The following is a 14,746-nucleotide window of genomic DNA, read 5'->3' on the forward strand; positions in this document are numbered from 1 at the left end:
AGTCAGAGTAAAGTGCATTACAAAGTTACTTTGATTTAATCATTGATATACTCAATTAAGCCATAATTTGACAGAAGAAAAGGGCCTTTTTCTCTTCCCTTTTAGCTTTTTCTCTTCCCCTCTGACTACAATTATTAAAATTTATTAAAACAATCCTGTCTAATTCAGGTGCAAACACAGATCAGCATCAAGCCATCCCTCCTGAATCCTCTGTTAACCCAAAGCAATGGTAATTCAACCTCTTTAAGAAACCAGAGCAGCCAACCTGCAGCGTGGCCCGATGGGACTCCAGAGCTGAGAGGTCCGCTGGCACGGCTTCTTCTTGACTCAGCTTCATCTCATAACCTTTGACCAACAGCTCAGCATCCTGTAGGCTACGCACTATCACATCAATTGTCTTTAATCTGTGGGGATAAAATCAATTCCGTAGTTAATATTTGAATTTTTTCCCCCTCTGAGACAGGGTTTTTCTGGATTGCCCTGGCTATCCTGGAGTTTACTCAGTAGACCAGGCTAGCCTTAAACTCAGAGATTCACCTGCCTCTGCCTACAAAGTTCTGGACCACAGCATTTACAACCATGTCCAGCTCAGCATTTGAGTTTTAAAACGTGGATTACCTAACCTCACAAAATACAATTGCCCACACCAGTTTTATCACATGAAATGATAACAGGCTTTTGTAAAAATGAGAGAGTCTGATACATGTTTAGTGTTAGTTTAAGCTAGTCTGTGCCACCTTTGGTGGCAAGAAGGCATGAGGCCAAAGGACCTAAAATCTGTCATTCCTCAAAATTATAGGTAGAGATAGATTAATAAAGAACAAACTTCAAACACTAAAGTGTGGTTTATTTGAATTTTTCTTCTCTTCCCATTTTCCTTACTATATTTAACTGTTCATTTCAAAGGAATCTAATCAAATAGAATTGAGGTAAGAAACAACCTCACACTGCAAACTTACTGATCACCCATAACACTGACATTTGTTATTGGAGTCCAAATGAACCTCCTCCATGTTACTTAGGAACTAAAGCCAAATTCTCAGCATAGATACTTACTCTGCAAGAGTCTTTCTGGATCACTCATGGAATGATCTCAATAGAAAATAATTGCCCTTTGAATATAAGACTTCAGCTTACTCAGATGGACAGTAGACAGAACACAGACATGGTACTCACTCACACAGACACAGGTAGACCATAGATATGGTACTCACTTATTCAAATAGACAGTAGACAGACCATAGATGTGGTCCATCTTTTCTACCACTAGGTTCAGCTCTGAGCGCAGAGTGGCAGCACTTGAGCCTGATGGAGACTGCTGAAGAAAGGTGTTGCATTTCCCGGAAATAGCATCCAAGTCAGATCTCAGACACTGCAAATCCTCCCGAGTGTGCTATCAGGAACAAAATGCACAACAACGATGGAGACAGAAATGGACAATGTTAGAAAGTAGTCCTTCTTTCCAATAGAAAAATATTGGAAATGAATCAATTCAACAATATACTCGAAGTTAAATCCCGCTTCTCCACAGTGCACGGCACCTATGCAGGGTGTTGGGGCAGGTGATTCCTGAGTGGGACTGTCCTAAGCCTATTGACTCACTTCTTAGAATCCACACGCTTGCTTCCTAATTCGTTCTAAAAGGATTTGTCTTCCTCCTGCAGCTTACCTCCTGCTCTGCAATCCTTAATGCGATGTCCTGCCTGGCATCTCTATCAGTCTTAGAGCTGGCTGGAGACTGAGTTTGTCTGAGCAGTCTCTGTTCACACTCCTCCAGGCGTAGCTGGATGTTCTTCAGCTCTGAGAGGTACACCTTGGCTACAGTCTCTTCTTTGTCCTCTGTGAACACACAAGCACAGATCACTAAGCTCCACCTGAGGACAACAGAGCCTACCTAAGACAAAGGGCACCACTGGGTCCAGCAGATCAGAAATCCCATTGATGAAAGCAAGGTCTTACTCTGGAAACCCCCTGCCCGACCCTCAAGAACCCGCATTACACATTGACATTAAGATTCCAAACATTTTACATATACCAAGAAATGTGGCAGGTTGGTTATCATTAACAACCAAAACCATCCACTTCCACAGTAGGATTCTGAGAACTCATCTTTGCATTTGAAGGTCTGTCAGCACCCTTCAGGGCTATCCTTCCGCCACCCGCCTCCCTCTGCCTCGTGCACACACCATTCTCCATTGACTTCACCAGGTGCTGGAAGTGGGCTTTGCAAGCTTCCACCTCCTCCTCCAGTCGCAAGCGGTCAGCCACTGAGAAGAGGGTAGAGTCATGACTGTCCTGTAGAAAGTCTCCATAGTGTGCCTGGAGGTTCTTCATAGCCTGGTGGCACTCTCCTGGGGCTAAGGAACGAAGCTAAAGAGAACAGAATCAATTTCAATGGAATGGAAAAATACTACTTTCTTCCTTCTTACTTTTTTAAAAATTTACTTTTATTGTTTATATGCATTGGTGTTTTGCCTGCATGTATGTGTGTGTAAGGGTGTCAGGTCCCCTGGAACTGGAATTACAGACAGTTGTGAGCTGCCATGTGGGTGCTGGGAGTTGAACCTGAGTCCTCTGGAAGAGCAGCCAGTGCTCTTAACCACTGAGCCATTCTCCAGCCCCTGTCATATATACAAAAGTGTACAAATCAGCTGTACATGGTGGCACACGCCTTTATTCCAAGTAGTGGAAAGAGAAATGGAGGCGGATCTCTGTGATTTCAAGGCCAGCCTGGTCTACATAGTGAGTTCCAGGACAGCCAGGGCTACAGAGTAAGACCCTGCCTCAAAAAAAAAAAAAAAAAAAAAAAAAAGTGCAATTGTTCATCCAACCCCACACCAGAAGATCCTCCAGCTCCATGGACAATGTTCTTTGTCCTTTGCACACTCACAGTCTTACTATGTAATGGATGTCGGCCTTGAACTCACAATCCTCCTGTTTCAGCTCCAGGGGCTGAGATCACAGGTGTGCCAGTAGTTCCACCAGGATAGGAGTCAATAAAAAGCACACTAGTGTTCACCATTCCATACTCCACATGCTCGCACACAGAGGTGGTGCTTGACTGCTCTCTCCCTTATTTTCATCAACCATTTCTTTAACCATTCAAACTGCCACTTCTAGTTGCTAAGGCTCTCAGGTCCCTAATCTTGAAATATATCCTGGACTCCACTTTACTTCACTAGTCTGGGGGACAAGTTTCCGTAGTGAAAGAACTCCTTCTGACAAAGCTTACCTGCCGCCCCACCCCCCATCAGCTGGCGGTAACAGCTTTCCAATACCTTTTCTAAGTTCCAGGTCTGTACAAGGTCAAGGTCCTTCCGCAAATAGTTCCAGGAGATAAGGCTTTTGGTGTTAACGTGCAGCTGGTGCCAAAGGGCCATCACCTTCTGGTAAGACTGCTCTACTCTAGAAACAATAGAAATAACGGAGCTACGAGTTAGAGGTGGGAATGCAGAGTAGAGCTTGTTGCTAAGAGAAAAAGGGAGCAAGTTCGAACAACACAGGCATCTTTGGAATTCAGTGCGATATTCATTTGGATTGTCTATGTATTATGTCAGAACGTACTTCCAGTAGCATAAATGTCACCAGCATGTAAAAAGATTACCAGAAGCCAGAGAGAAGAAGTAAGAGGGAAAGCATGAATACAAAGTGTATAGACAAAATATCCCCTTTAGAGCTGTTGGAAAACTGTATCAGTACTTCTTAAAAGTGCTTTACTGTTCTCTACATAGTCAAAACATGCTGAAATAGTTAAAAAAAAAAAAAAAAAAAAAAAAAAAAACAAAAACAAAAACAACCAAAACCAGCCCAGCAACGTAAGTTCCCTTGGGAAAGAAGGAAACTGCAGCATGTGGGACTGGAGAAGCATACTCTTTTCTTAATCATTCCTCTAGACTAAGCTGTAATCCCAAATTCTTTTTAAAAGAATTATTACTGAGTTATTTCACCTGTACAAAGGACTTATTAAACATCTACCTAGCTTGCAGTGGGGCACTTGATACCCTTAATGGGAGGTCTGTACTGAGCAGCACACTACCAGTTACCTGCTGGCCATCTCAATGGCATCCTTATTGGGTGGGGGAATGAGGAAGCAGACTGATGGCACCATTGCCTCATTCCCTGTAGGGCTGATCACCTTCCATTTGGTCCGCTGAGAATTATCTTCCAGCACACATTCATCATTTTTACAAATAGTGATCTGAAAAAATGAAGTCACAAATTATTGCTAACAGAGAACCCAACAACAGACTATTACCTGATGCCTGATCCCAAGGCTATGAAATACCTAATAAAAAGGTCTCCTTAATAAAACATCTGCAGAGCCATAGGATCACTTAGTTGGTAAAGGTCCCTGCTGCCAGGCTTGATGACCTGAGTTCAATCCCTGGAACCCACATGGTGGAAAGTAAAAACTAACTCTCAAAGATTGCTTTCTGACTAACACACTCACACTGGAGCACATGTGCACCATGGCACTCTTGTGTCCCCTACCATTTACACAGTATATACATAAGCATAAAATAAATATTTTCCTCAGGCTCAGTGGATAAAGCAATTTTTTGTGGAAGTATGAGAACCAGAGTTCAGATTCCTAGTATCACATGCAAGTCAGGTGGGCAAGGTAGATCACTATAATTCCAGTGATAAGGAGGCAGAGGAGGATATCCCTGGGGCAAGCTGGCTAGCTAGACTAGCCCAATCAGCAAGCTCCAATGACCAAGAAATCCCCACCTCAGTAAATTAACTGGAGACTGATGGAAGAACCACCTCTGTCCTCTACATGTACAAGCACCCTTGTGTATATATCCTGCCACATAAACACACATATATATGCATGCATACATACCATACATGCATACATATTAAAAAAAAGTTGTGTTATTAAGGCAGTATTTCTGTCTACTGTCCCTTGCAAGTATACTCAATAAATTTGTTTTCTTTCTTTAAGAAAGAAAAAGAAAAGGAAGGAAGGGTGAGGACTGATTCACTACCACTTAGTGAGAGCTCCTGAAATGTATAAATCCATGACACATCAATCAAATCAAAGAAAGAGGTGTTTCTCAAGTTCCTGTTGCATGTAGAGTAACTAGCATGCGAGTTACAAGGAGACCTTCAGTCCGTCAAGAGCTGTCTTTGCACCAACATCTCTGCTTCTATAACATGCCTCCCTCCCTCTGTGCTCTTCCTATCAGCCTCCTTTTGAACCATCAATTCTTTCTCTTGAGAGACAAATAATAAACACATTCTACTTTAGAAACAGAAATATGGAAACAATTCTTTTGATGTCTTCTTTTGTTTTTGTACACTATGTAATCTAGGCAGGTTGAACTTGGAGTGACCCTTGGCCTCAGCTTCCCTAATGCTGGATTATAGGAGCGTATCATCATACCCATTTCACTCACCCTCACACACAGTAGACGTCTACTCAGTGCCTGCTCTGTGCCTGGGGATGTGCTCTATCAGCTACAACACAGAGGACTAAAGTACCACAGTGGTAAGCACACAAACATGGTCTACAGTCAAACTTTTGGGGCAGGGAGGCTTAGTGTCACAGTATTCCGTGACAAATGCAGTATCAGGAAGTGGTACAAAGGATGACCCAGTCTTGGTTTAAGGTAAAGACATAGTATTTAGAACCTTAAAGCCACATTAAGGAGTTAAGGCCTCTCTCCCTAAGAGCAATGATGAGTTGCTATAGGATCTAAGCAGGAGTGTAGTTTCCTTAAGAAGATCATGCTGGAGGTAGGATGAAGAATGAACTAAATTAGAAGGCTAATATAACAATCCAAATAAAAGAAACATACAATCTAATTTAGGAATAGTAACAGCAGCCCCAATAGAAGGCTTACAAGTTAGCGTTGATTTGGTGACTCTATCAGCTATAGGAACAACCAGGACAAGAGGACATAAATGCATCTCCAAAGTGTAACAAAGTCTTACTCCATCAACACTTACGCAATGAATGGATGATGATACCAATCACTAAGGCAAGGTGCAGGTCAAGATTATAGACTGGAGGGTTTTTGTTTGTTTGTATGATAAAAGATTTTTTTTTAATACATAAATTCTTATGTATTAAGGAGTAAAACCCTCTTAAATAGGATTTCTTTCTTTTATTTCTTTTCGGTCTTTCTCTCTTTCTTACAAAGACAGGGTCTCATACAGACCCTGTTGGCCTTAAACTCCATATCCTCCTGCTTCCATAAGTACAATGTTTACAGAATTAGTTTTTTTTCTCTTTCCTACTGGTGTAACACTAACTGAAGGCCTCCCTTCTCATCTCCTTCCCTCCAGAGCCCAGATGCCTGCTCCACCCTCACCTCGATCTGCCGGTAGTCACAGATGGCCTTCACAGAGATAGTGCTCTTTAGCACATGGTCTGGACTGCGTGGTTTTAGCTGAACAATGGTTTTTGATCTCCCAACAAGACTGGCAACAGAACTCTTGGACTGTATAAGCTGCTCCTTTTCATCCTATAAAATAAGAAAAATAAACAGACATTAATGGTGGTGTTCTGAGTCACGAAGTCAATAATGAAAATGCTCCACTCCCTAAGAGAATGCCATTTCTCAGTTAAGTGGGGATCCTTAGTGGAGCTATCTCAGATAATGATTAGACAAGGATAAAGAGAAAAGGAGAGAATGTCTGTCTTCTTTCAAATGCTTTTGCACTCTAAATTTGCAGCTTCCTCCTTATACTCTAAACAATGACCAATAAAGCCACATGCAGAAAATAAACAAACAAAAGGAATGTCTAGTTGCCGAGCACAGCTATGTAGCTAATGAAGGATTTCCTCAAATACAGCTCAGAACAAACGCTGTTGGCGAAAGCGTCATGACAAATGATTTAGGATTCATCTTGCCGTGCTGTGTTCGTGTAAATTTGACTGGTTTGAATGAAGTATCATGCAAAGTCAAAATTCTGAAATCTCTGCAAACTCAATTACCTTAAAAGCTAATAAACTTGTCAACAAAATTGGTAGCAGTATACTACCAATTCCATTGGAGAGTAAATTATAACCTTTATCTAATGACCAGAATGTTCCAACCCATGGTGAGGCATGAAAGTCCCCAGAAAGAGGGCTTTCTTAGGATGGACAGGGATGCAGTAAGAATAGAGAGTTAATAATGTTAAGAAATACTATTAAAGAATAAAGATATGCAGGAAAAGGAAAAGAAATTCTTAAACAAACTACCTGTGCCTGTCCCCGGGAGCATGATTGGAAGAAATACAACTTTAACTTACTAGTTAAGAAAGAGGAATGGAATACATGGGGAGACAGCCACTCTTCCATACTTGAGAGCTGGTTTACCCATTCCAGTGGCCTTGCAATAAAGATGTCTAACCCACAAGCCAAACATCTCTAGCTCCAGAGACCAAGTGTTCATCGTGGGAAAAGCTCTGAAAAGAACCAGAGGCCAGGACAGATGCTCTGGAACCTGGTGAAGAAGCTGAGGAGCAGACCCAGCCGTGACTCCATGCCCCGATGATGCCGCCAACCCGATGCCCCTGACCTGGAGAAGAGGGAACAGAGCAGCAACCACCCTCCTCGAGAAGAGAAGATATGACAATTGCAGAGGGGTTACCCTAGGACAGGAAGGTACTCTGTGGGAGGGAGGAGAGCAGAGCCAAGGATGACATTTCTCCTTCACACTTGTAGTACCTCTGAGAAAGACATTTTAAAGACAGTAACTGTAAAATCAGGTTTTTATCCTTCATTCCAAGTTAACATTCCATTTGCCCAAGTGAAGCAATGAATGTAAACCTACTCATGTCTGAAATCATTGTTTAAAAAAAGGAAGGAAAAAGAGAGAAAAAAAAACAATGAAAAGAAAACTAGGCAAGTGATAACAGGGGTACAGTGCTTGCATGTCATAAACAAGACTCTAGGTTTGATCTTCAACACCAAAAAAAAAAAAAAGTCCTACTTCCACCCTAAATAAACAAACAAACAAATAAATAAAGTGAAGCAGAGCAAATATGCTTCGGGTTGTTGTGTGTCTCTTATTTTGAGTCGCCTCCTGAGACCTGCAATCTTCTAAATCTTCTAGCTCCTCACCCAGGGAAGTACTGAGCCCTGTCTGGTCAGTTCTGTAGAATGCCTCAATAGCCCGGTAGTTCTGCTCCTGAGGTTACAACTACAGCTCTTAAAGGAATAACTCACTGCAGCCAACGGACCTAAAATTGATTTTGATTAAAAACTGGATAAAGAGCTATTTTTAAAAGTTAGTATTACATTTAAAAAACTGACAAATATTGTATTACCTCTAAGTAAGATATCAATGTTGGCCTTAGTAACTAAAATCAACTTTCTAATATCTCATCGTTACCAAAAGAAAACAGTCAAGGAGGAAAAGCCTGGCTCAAATCTCTCTCTGTGTGTCTCAGAAGAGTAAAATCAAATCTGATGTCACTTAATCCCCTTCAGCCTCTTTAGCCTCAGCCTTGGCCCCAAAGACTGCAATAAAACAGGGATGATGAAAAGGAAACATGGGCACTAAGTGGCTCAGGGCACAGTTACAAGGACTACCTTAGTAGCTCCCCAAAGAAACGTCATTAGCAACTTCTTCAAAGGAGGAAAACAGAAGAGATGACAAACTGACTGGACAGCTGGGTGTGAGCCACACTTCCTTGTCCTGGGACTGTCAAGGATATAGATTGTAGCAGCAACTGACACAGATTACTGTTTCTCAGAAGCACAAATTCCCACCCAGGCGACACCCACCATGGAGTCCTGGAGCAGATCCTCAAGGCGGGACAGACTGGTGCTGTGGTCGCAGGTATATTTTCGTTTGATGGAGTCTTGGAGGTTTCTCAGGAATGACTCCAGGTCTCGAGCATCACTGAAGAACTACGGAAACACAAGGAAAGAATGGCTTCTGCTCAACTCCTCAGCACAGTAGACGGTTCACAAAGAAGGGATCTTCTGTGCCAAGCTGAACAAAGCTGACCACACTCTCCTGGACCAGTGACCCCAGAAATACAAACCAGAGGGCTTAAAAAGCCATGTCAGTGAAATGTTAGTGATGACTTCCAGTAACACTCACTAGACCCTGTGTGAAGTCAGCCTGCTTCTCCCTTGACTTTTGTCTAATGACAGCACTTGGTATGAAGCCTAGCTCAAGAAATAACCTAGAAGCTAAGTGAAACAATGTTTACCTCACTGATGTAATTATATGACCAAAGAGAGAAATTTAAGAGAGAAAATAGCCTGTTTCCTCCTCCATCTATTCTTTGATGTGATAGGTAGAGGCAGGGGAGAATCTTAATATTTTACAGCTCTTCTCTTTAAGGGGTAGTTTGTCTCCTCCTCTGGAAGCTGAGTAAAACCATGTGGTTTGCTTTTACCAGTGCCACACAAATGACAGAAACAGAAAAGGTGCCTGTACATGTGGACTATTCTATTCTTTCTTGCCGCTTGTAGTACAGTCACAGGAAAGAAGACTCCTGACCAGGAGGTGGTGGCACACATCTCAGCAGTCAGAGGCAGATGGATCTGTGAGTTCGAGGTCAGCCTGGTCAACAGATCTAGCTCCAGGACAGCTAGAGCTGTTACACAGAGAAACCCTGCCTCAAAACAAACAAACAAACAAAAACCCCAAAGACTACTAGACACCAGAGCCAGGGTTTTCTTTACATGCTGTCCCCTAGCCAACTTTCAGACATGTGAATAATGGCATTTTGGATCAAACAGCCCCCACCCCACCCCAGCAATAGCTACCTGTAGCTATATATATTACAGGCAAGATGAGACATACCATAGGATAGAAAAACCACTTAGCTGAGCCCAGACCAAACTGAACTCACTAATGATTAACAGTTGAAGCAATTAAGTTTTTAGAGTTGTTTTATACATAAAAGATAATTGATATGAATGTTTGTTAGCTCCCCCCACACACATTTTTTTGAGGTGGGATATCATATAGCCCACGGCTGGCCTTGAACTTCTGATCCTCCTAACTCTACCTTCTGAGTGCTAGAATCACAGGTGTGGAGCACTACACTCAGTTTTACCACATGGATGTATTTTTAACCTACCCTTTGGTATAACTAAGTACACATACCAGCACCACCCTGCCCCCCTCCCCCGCCTCCGTACCTGAAAGTAAGCTGCGTTCTCTTTCACGTGTTGTTCAACGCACAAGCACAGCTGCTTCACCCACTGCAGCTGTGACTGGACAGCGGCACTATACGCCTGTAACAGCCAAGCACATGTGCACAAGGACATGAGTGCAACAGGGTCAAAATACATGTGTGCGATTCTTTCCAAACACAACCCTGCTACTGACACAGAAGGAGAGACAGAGAGACAGCTGACTGGCACCTTAGCAATGCTTCTCAGGAGAAAGAAGCTTGCCTTGGTGACAAGGGGTAACCCAGAAAAAGCTTCTTCTATATTATAATTAAATGACCAACCCAGAAAAAACATAGCATAAGTAAACAAATCCCTTCTGGTTCTTCTACCATTGTTTCCCTCTCTGGGCAACAGCACTGCACCAACAAGAAGTGGAATGTGGGGCTAGACGTGGCCCAGTGGTTAAGAGCATTGGTATTCTTGGAGAAGTCCTTTAGAGGTTTGGTTTTGCCATTTTCAGGCCCACAAGTATCAGGCATGAAAGTGGTACACAGACATTCAAACACTCTCATACATGTAAAAAAAAAAATTCTTTTTTAAAAAAGAAGTAAGATGTATCTGGACAGTTATTTAAAATATATAAGTACATAACACAAGTCCCTTTCCTCATAAGTCAAGAGTCAATATCTCTTAATTTCTTCTTCTTCTCAATATTCTCCTCAAACTATCGAATCTGTCTGCAGGCTTCTGGGAACTACCAAACAGTCTGGGATAGGAAGGGAGATGATCTGAAACAAGTGATGTGACATTTCCTCCAGGCCTTAGAAGAGCAAAGCTTCTGATTTCAGCGTTTTTATAACAATATCTCTGACCTTCACACATAATCACAAACCTCCACTGTTTGCTTCGCTGGGTGATTCTCAAGGGACAACTGCTCAGCTGTATCTTGCAGAGAACGAAATACATCTTGTTTCCCTTCCAGTTCCATTGTCAACTCCTGCGAATTGAATTTAATTTTATGGAATAAATGCTATTAAGGAAGAAGAGGCAATAAAGAAAACACAGTGTTCCCTGGCGACTTTAAGGATCCTGTAACAGGATTGGTGCCAAAATGTGATGTATAAACCGCAAATGCCTGGGGATCTCAGAAAAGTGCAAAAGCGATGGAACTAAAGGGAAGGAATCAGAAAGCACAAGACCTGAGCTGGCCCTGAGTAGACTGGGAGAACTCAGGAGGCAGAGGAGAGAGCAAGCATGGCCAGAGTGGCTAGTCAGCCAGCACCACACAAGCACCCCACTAGTGGAGAGATCACTGACTGGCAGGCTTTGCTAACTGTTCTCTCAGCTAAAATGTCCTCCTCTGAAACAAAATTCTATTAATACAAGACCCAATTTAAATCTTGGCTTTTCAGTGAACGCTTCCTATCAGAGTTAATCTTGTCTCCTTGAAGCTTCAGAACACTTTGTATGTCTAGCAGCCTCACTGCAGTTTCCACACTGCTGACAGCATCAGAGCACCTGGTCTTTGCTTTTCTCTTCACAAGATTCCTATGTCCTTCTCTAATCAGGAGACACTCACATTTTTAAAATAACTATAGATTTACAGAACCAAATCAACCAAAGTGGGTACTAGTGGAAGAGCTATCTCTCTGCATAAAAGATTATAAAATATTTTAATACCCTGAGTATGGAGATACTAAAAGTAGTAAAAAATACTCCTACTTACTTGTCTACTTCTTCATTATAAAGAACAGAAGGTGGAGCTGGAGAGATGGCTTGGCGGTTAAGAGCACTGACTGCTCTTCCAGAGGACCCGGGTTCAATTCCCAGCCCCCACTTGGTGGCTCACAACTGTCTGTAACTCACACATGTGGTGCACAGACATATATGCAAGCAAAACACCCATACACATAAAATGAACAGTTTTTTTTTAAAGATTCAAGAGGAGGGGAGAGAGGCAGAGAAAAAGGGAGAGAGTTGGGGAGAGGGAGAGAAGAGAGAGTAGAAGGTATTGCCCCATTAATGATGAATTTCCCGACCATTTTACATTTTAAGAAATTAAGATCAAAATGTTAATAAGAACCCAAACTAATGGAAATCTAAAAGTGCAACTCAGTTAAATAATATTATTTCCTGTATAATAAAACACTTTGCTTAGATTAGCTTATTAAGTCTTACTCAACCTTTTATACAGCCCTTTCAAAGAGCTATTATCTCATTTTCCCAAAGGCCTGGAGAGACTAATGCCTTGCCCCAGGTCACAAAGCTAGTTAGTGGACAAATAAGAACTTGAACTTAGGTTTGTCACACTACAAACCCTGTAATCTTAACCACAAAGCTATATTAATTTCTGAAATGACTCAACTTGCAGGCTGCTGCTCTATCTACTCCAAACACACCCTTCTAAACAAGTCCACTCAAGGGCTCCCACCCCTCTGCACACATTTCTCACAAACGGGTGCAGTGAGCAGAGCCCCCATTTCTACCAATCAGCATCTAACTCCAGCCCAGTGGTTCTCAACCTTCCTCATGCTGTGGTGATCCCAATCATGAAGTGATTCTGTTGCTACTTCATAACTGTCATTGGGCTACTGTTATGAATCATAACATAAATATTCTTAGAGACAGAAGTTTGTCAGAGGGCTCACGCCCACAGGTTGAGAACCACTATACCAGCAGCAGAGACGTTGCTGACTGCGACTCACCGAGAAATAGGTTTTCTTGGCTGAGATGTTGGGGTTGCTGTCACTCCAATCACATGCTAGTTCTTCTTCCTCCTTCCCGTTTAACCAGATCAGCTCAGCCGTGGCTCTGGAGACAAATCGGTGCAGGCTCTGAAGGTGCCTCATTCGGAAGCTGGAAGTCTCCTGGAAAAAGCAAGGATTAAAAGATGAAAGTGCCAGCCTTTGCCTCTGGAGAAGATAACAGTGACATCAGGAAAGAATAACCCAGGAAATGCAAGGGCCTAGTTGTTTGGTGCTGTTCTTTTAAAGTGCTGGTAGTCGAACCTAAGGCCAGAGGCATGCTAGGAGGGACTCTGCCATCAAGCCCCACATATGCCCTAAGCCTTTTTTTTTTAAGTATCTTGGGTTCTTTACCCGAGGACTCAAATTTTACATAGTTTGATACAAAACTTCCAGGGTCACTGCCAATCTTATGTTGAAGATGTAACTCAAGGCCTTGTAAGGGTCCCTGTATAGAGTGACCTTGGCTTATTCTACCATGGACAACTGTAATAGCTGGGAGTGAAAAAAATCAAAAAGAGAACTCCCTCTCAATTAGTCTAAATGTTTTAGTTATGGTGTCTCAAAATACATATGGCCACTTTTTTGGTGAAGAACATAGCTAAGGTGGGTTTAACTTGCTTACAATTTCCCAGAGCAGTAGTTTCTGACGCTTTAAGAATTTGCAAGTTCACTGTGGTGGAATACAACTATAATATTGGAATTTGAAGCACTGAGGTACAAGTAGTTTAAAGGCCATTATGGGCTATGTAGAGATAATACCTAAAAAGAATATTATAACCTATATGAATACTTACACAGTAACTATAATCTTAAAAAAAAAGAAAGAAAGAAAACTAAGCCCCAAACCATGTGCTTTTTGAATTAGGGAAGAGTCTTGTTTGGAGGGAGCCCGATTCTCCATGGGCACAATCTAAGTCAACCAGTCAAGGTCTGGGTAAAAACTCACCTTCAATTTACAGTACTGTGTCTCCAACTTTCCAAGAGTTTCAACATAGCTGGTATGAAAATTCTGGGACATCTTTCCCTGACATGAAAGGAATGGAATAAAAAGACATTAGAGAAAGAGTGAGGAAATTCTGTGGTATGGTTTCAACAATAGAAACAAAATGCTGATATGCAGGTGAGGGCTTGCCGCTCTGAGAAACACAGGCCTAGACAACAAGTTTCTATGTCCGACTTCATAGCTAGAGGCAGCTCTGAGTGGACAATTCAGCAGGTAACCTAGCCAGCACTCCTCATGGCCCTGTGTTTCTAGTAATCCAGAGGCTTCTAAGCAAACCCCATGCCTGATGACGGCCAAACTACTCATTTGCTCCTCTGAAGGCAGAGGAGGAGACAAAAAAAAAAAAACAAAAAAACAAAAACAAAAACAAACAAACAGGAAGACAGGAGCATAGGGCATTCCTCGGTAACAGAACACCTGCCCAGGCCGTGAGGCACTGAGTCCCTGAGGCCAGCCCACTACCACTAGAAACCAAACCACACCACTCAAAAAGTAAGCCTGAATGGTAAGTGACGGAGGACTGACCAAGTGAGCAGTTTCTCCACACCAGCTCTCCACTGCAGGCTCCCAGCAAAAGGGCAAGAATATGAAATTTGGAGACAGATGGCCTGAGTTTAGATACTGCTATTTACTAACTCTGATTTCAGCTTTCAGCATCACTTTTTAAAGTTTTTCAGTTTTTCTTTTCTTTTTTAAATTTGTGTCTGTCTGCATGTCTTTATGTGGAGTGCATGCATCTGACTGCAGGAGCCTGTATAGGCCTTAGAGCTGGAGTTACAGGCATTTGTGAGCCATCTGATGTGGGTTCTGGGAACTGAATTCAGAACATCTATAAGAGCAATATGAACTCTTAACCACTGAGCATCTCTCCAGTTCCTAAGATCATGTTTTGTTTTTTGGTTTAAGATATCTATTAGTTAA

The 14,746-nt window shown here is 42.2% G+C and overlaps 1 protein-coding gene across 18 annotated transcripts in view; it reads right to left on the reverse strand.

The window, feature by feature from the left end:
- Window positions 1-14,746, reverse strand: part of Macf1 (microtubule actin crosslinking factor 1) — a 334,145-nt gene that overhangs the window by 146,643 nt on the left and 172,756 nt on the right. For all 18 annotated transcript variants that reach the window (XM_076564989.1, XM_076565001.1, XM_076564994.1 and 15 more), the window contains 12 exons: window positions 13,769-13,846; window positions 12,781-12,942; window positions 10,968-11,072; window positions 10,100-10,195; window positions 8,726-8,851; window positions 6,321-6,473; window positions 4,044-4,198; window positions 3,279-3,405; window positions 2,187-2,370; window positions 1,670-1,839; window positions 1,215-1,393; window positions 266-404 (listed from right to left, as the gene is read on the reverse strand). In XM_076564989.1, the coding sequence (XP_076421104.1) occupies window positions 266-404; window positions 1,215-1,393; window positions 1,670-1,839; window positions 2,187-2,370; window positions 3,279-3,405; window positions 4,044-4,198; window positions 6,321-6,473; window positions 8,726-8,851; window positions 10,100-10,195; window positions 10,968-11,072; window positions 12,781-12,942; window positions 13,769-13,846 (1,674 nt within the window). The remainder of the gene's footprint in view (window positions 1-265; window positions 405-1,214; window positions 1,394-1,669; window positions 1,840-2,186; window positions 2,371-3,278; window positions 3,406-4,043; window positions 4,199-6,320; window positions 6,474-8,725; window positions 8,852-10,099; window positions 10,196-10,967; window positions 11,073-12,780; window positions 12,943-13,768; window positions 13,847-14,746) is intronic.

This window comes from Peromyscus maniculatus, chromosome 2 (genome assembly GCF_049852395.1).
Source record: "Peromyscus maniculatus bairdii isolate BWxNUB_F1_BW_parent chromosome 2, HU_Pman_BW_mat_3.1, whole genome shotgun sequence".
Taxonomy (NCBI): Eukaryota; Metazoa; Chordata; class Mammalia; order Rodentia; family Cricetidae; genus Peromyscus; species Peromyscus maniculatus.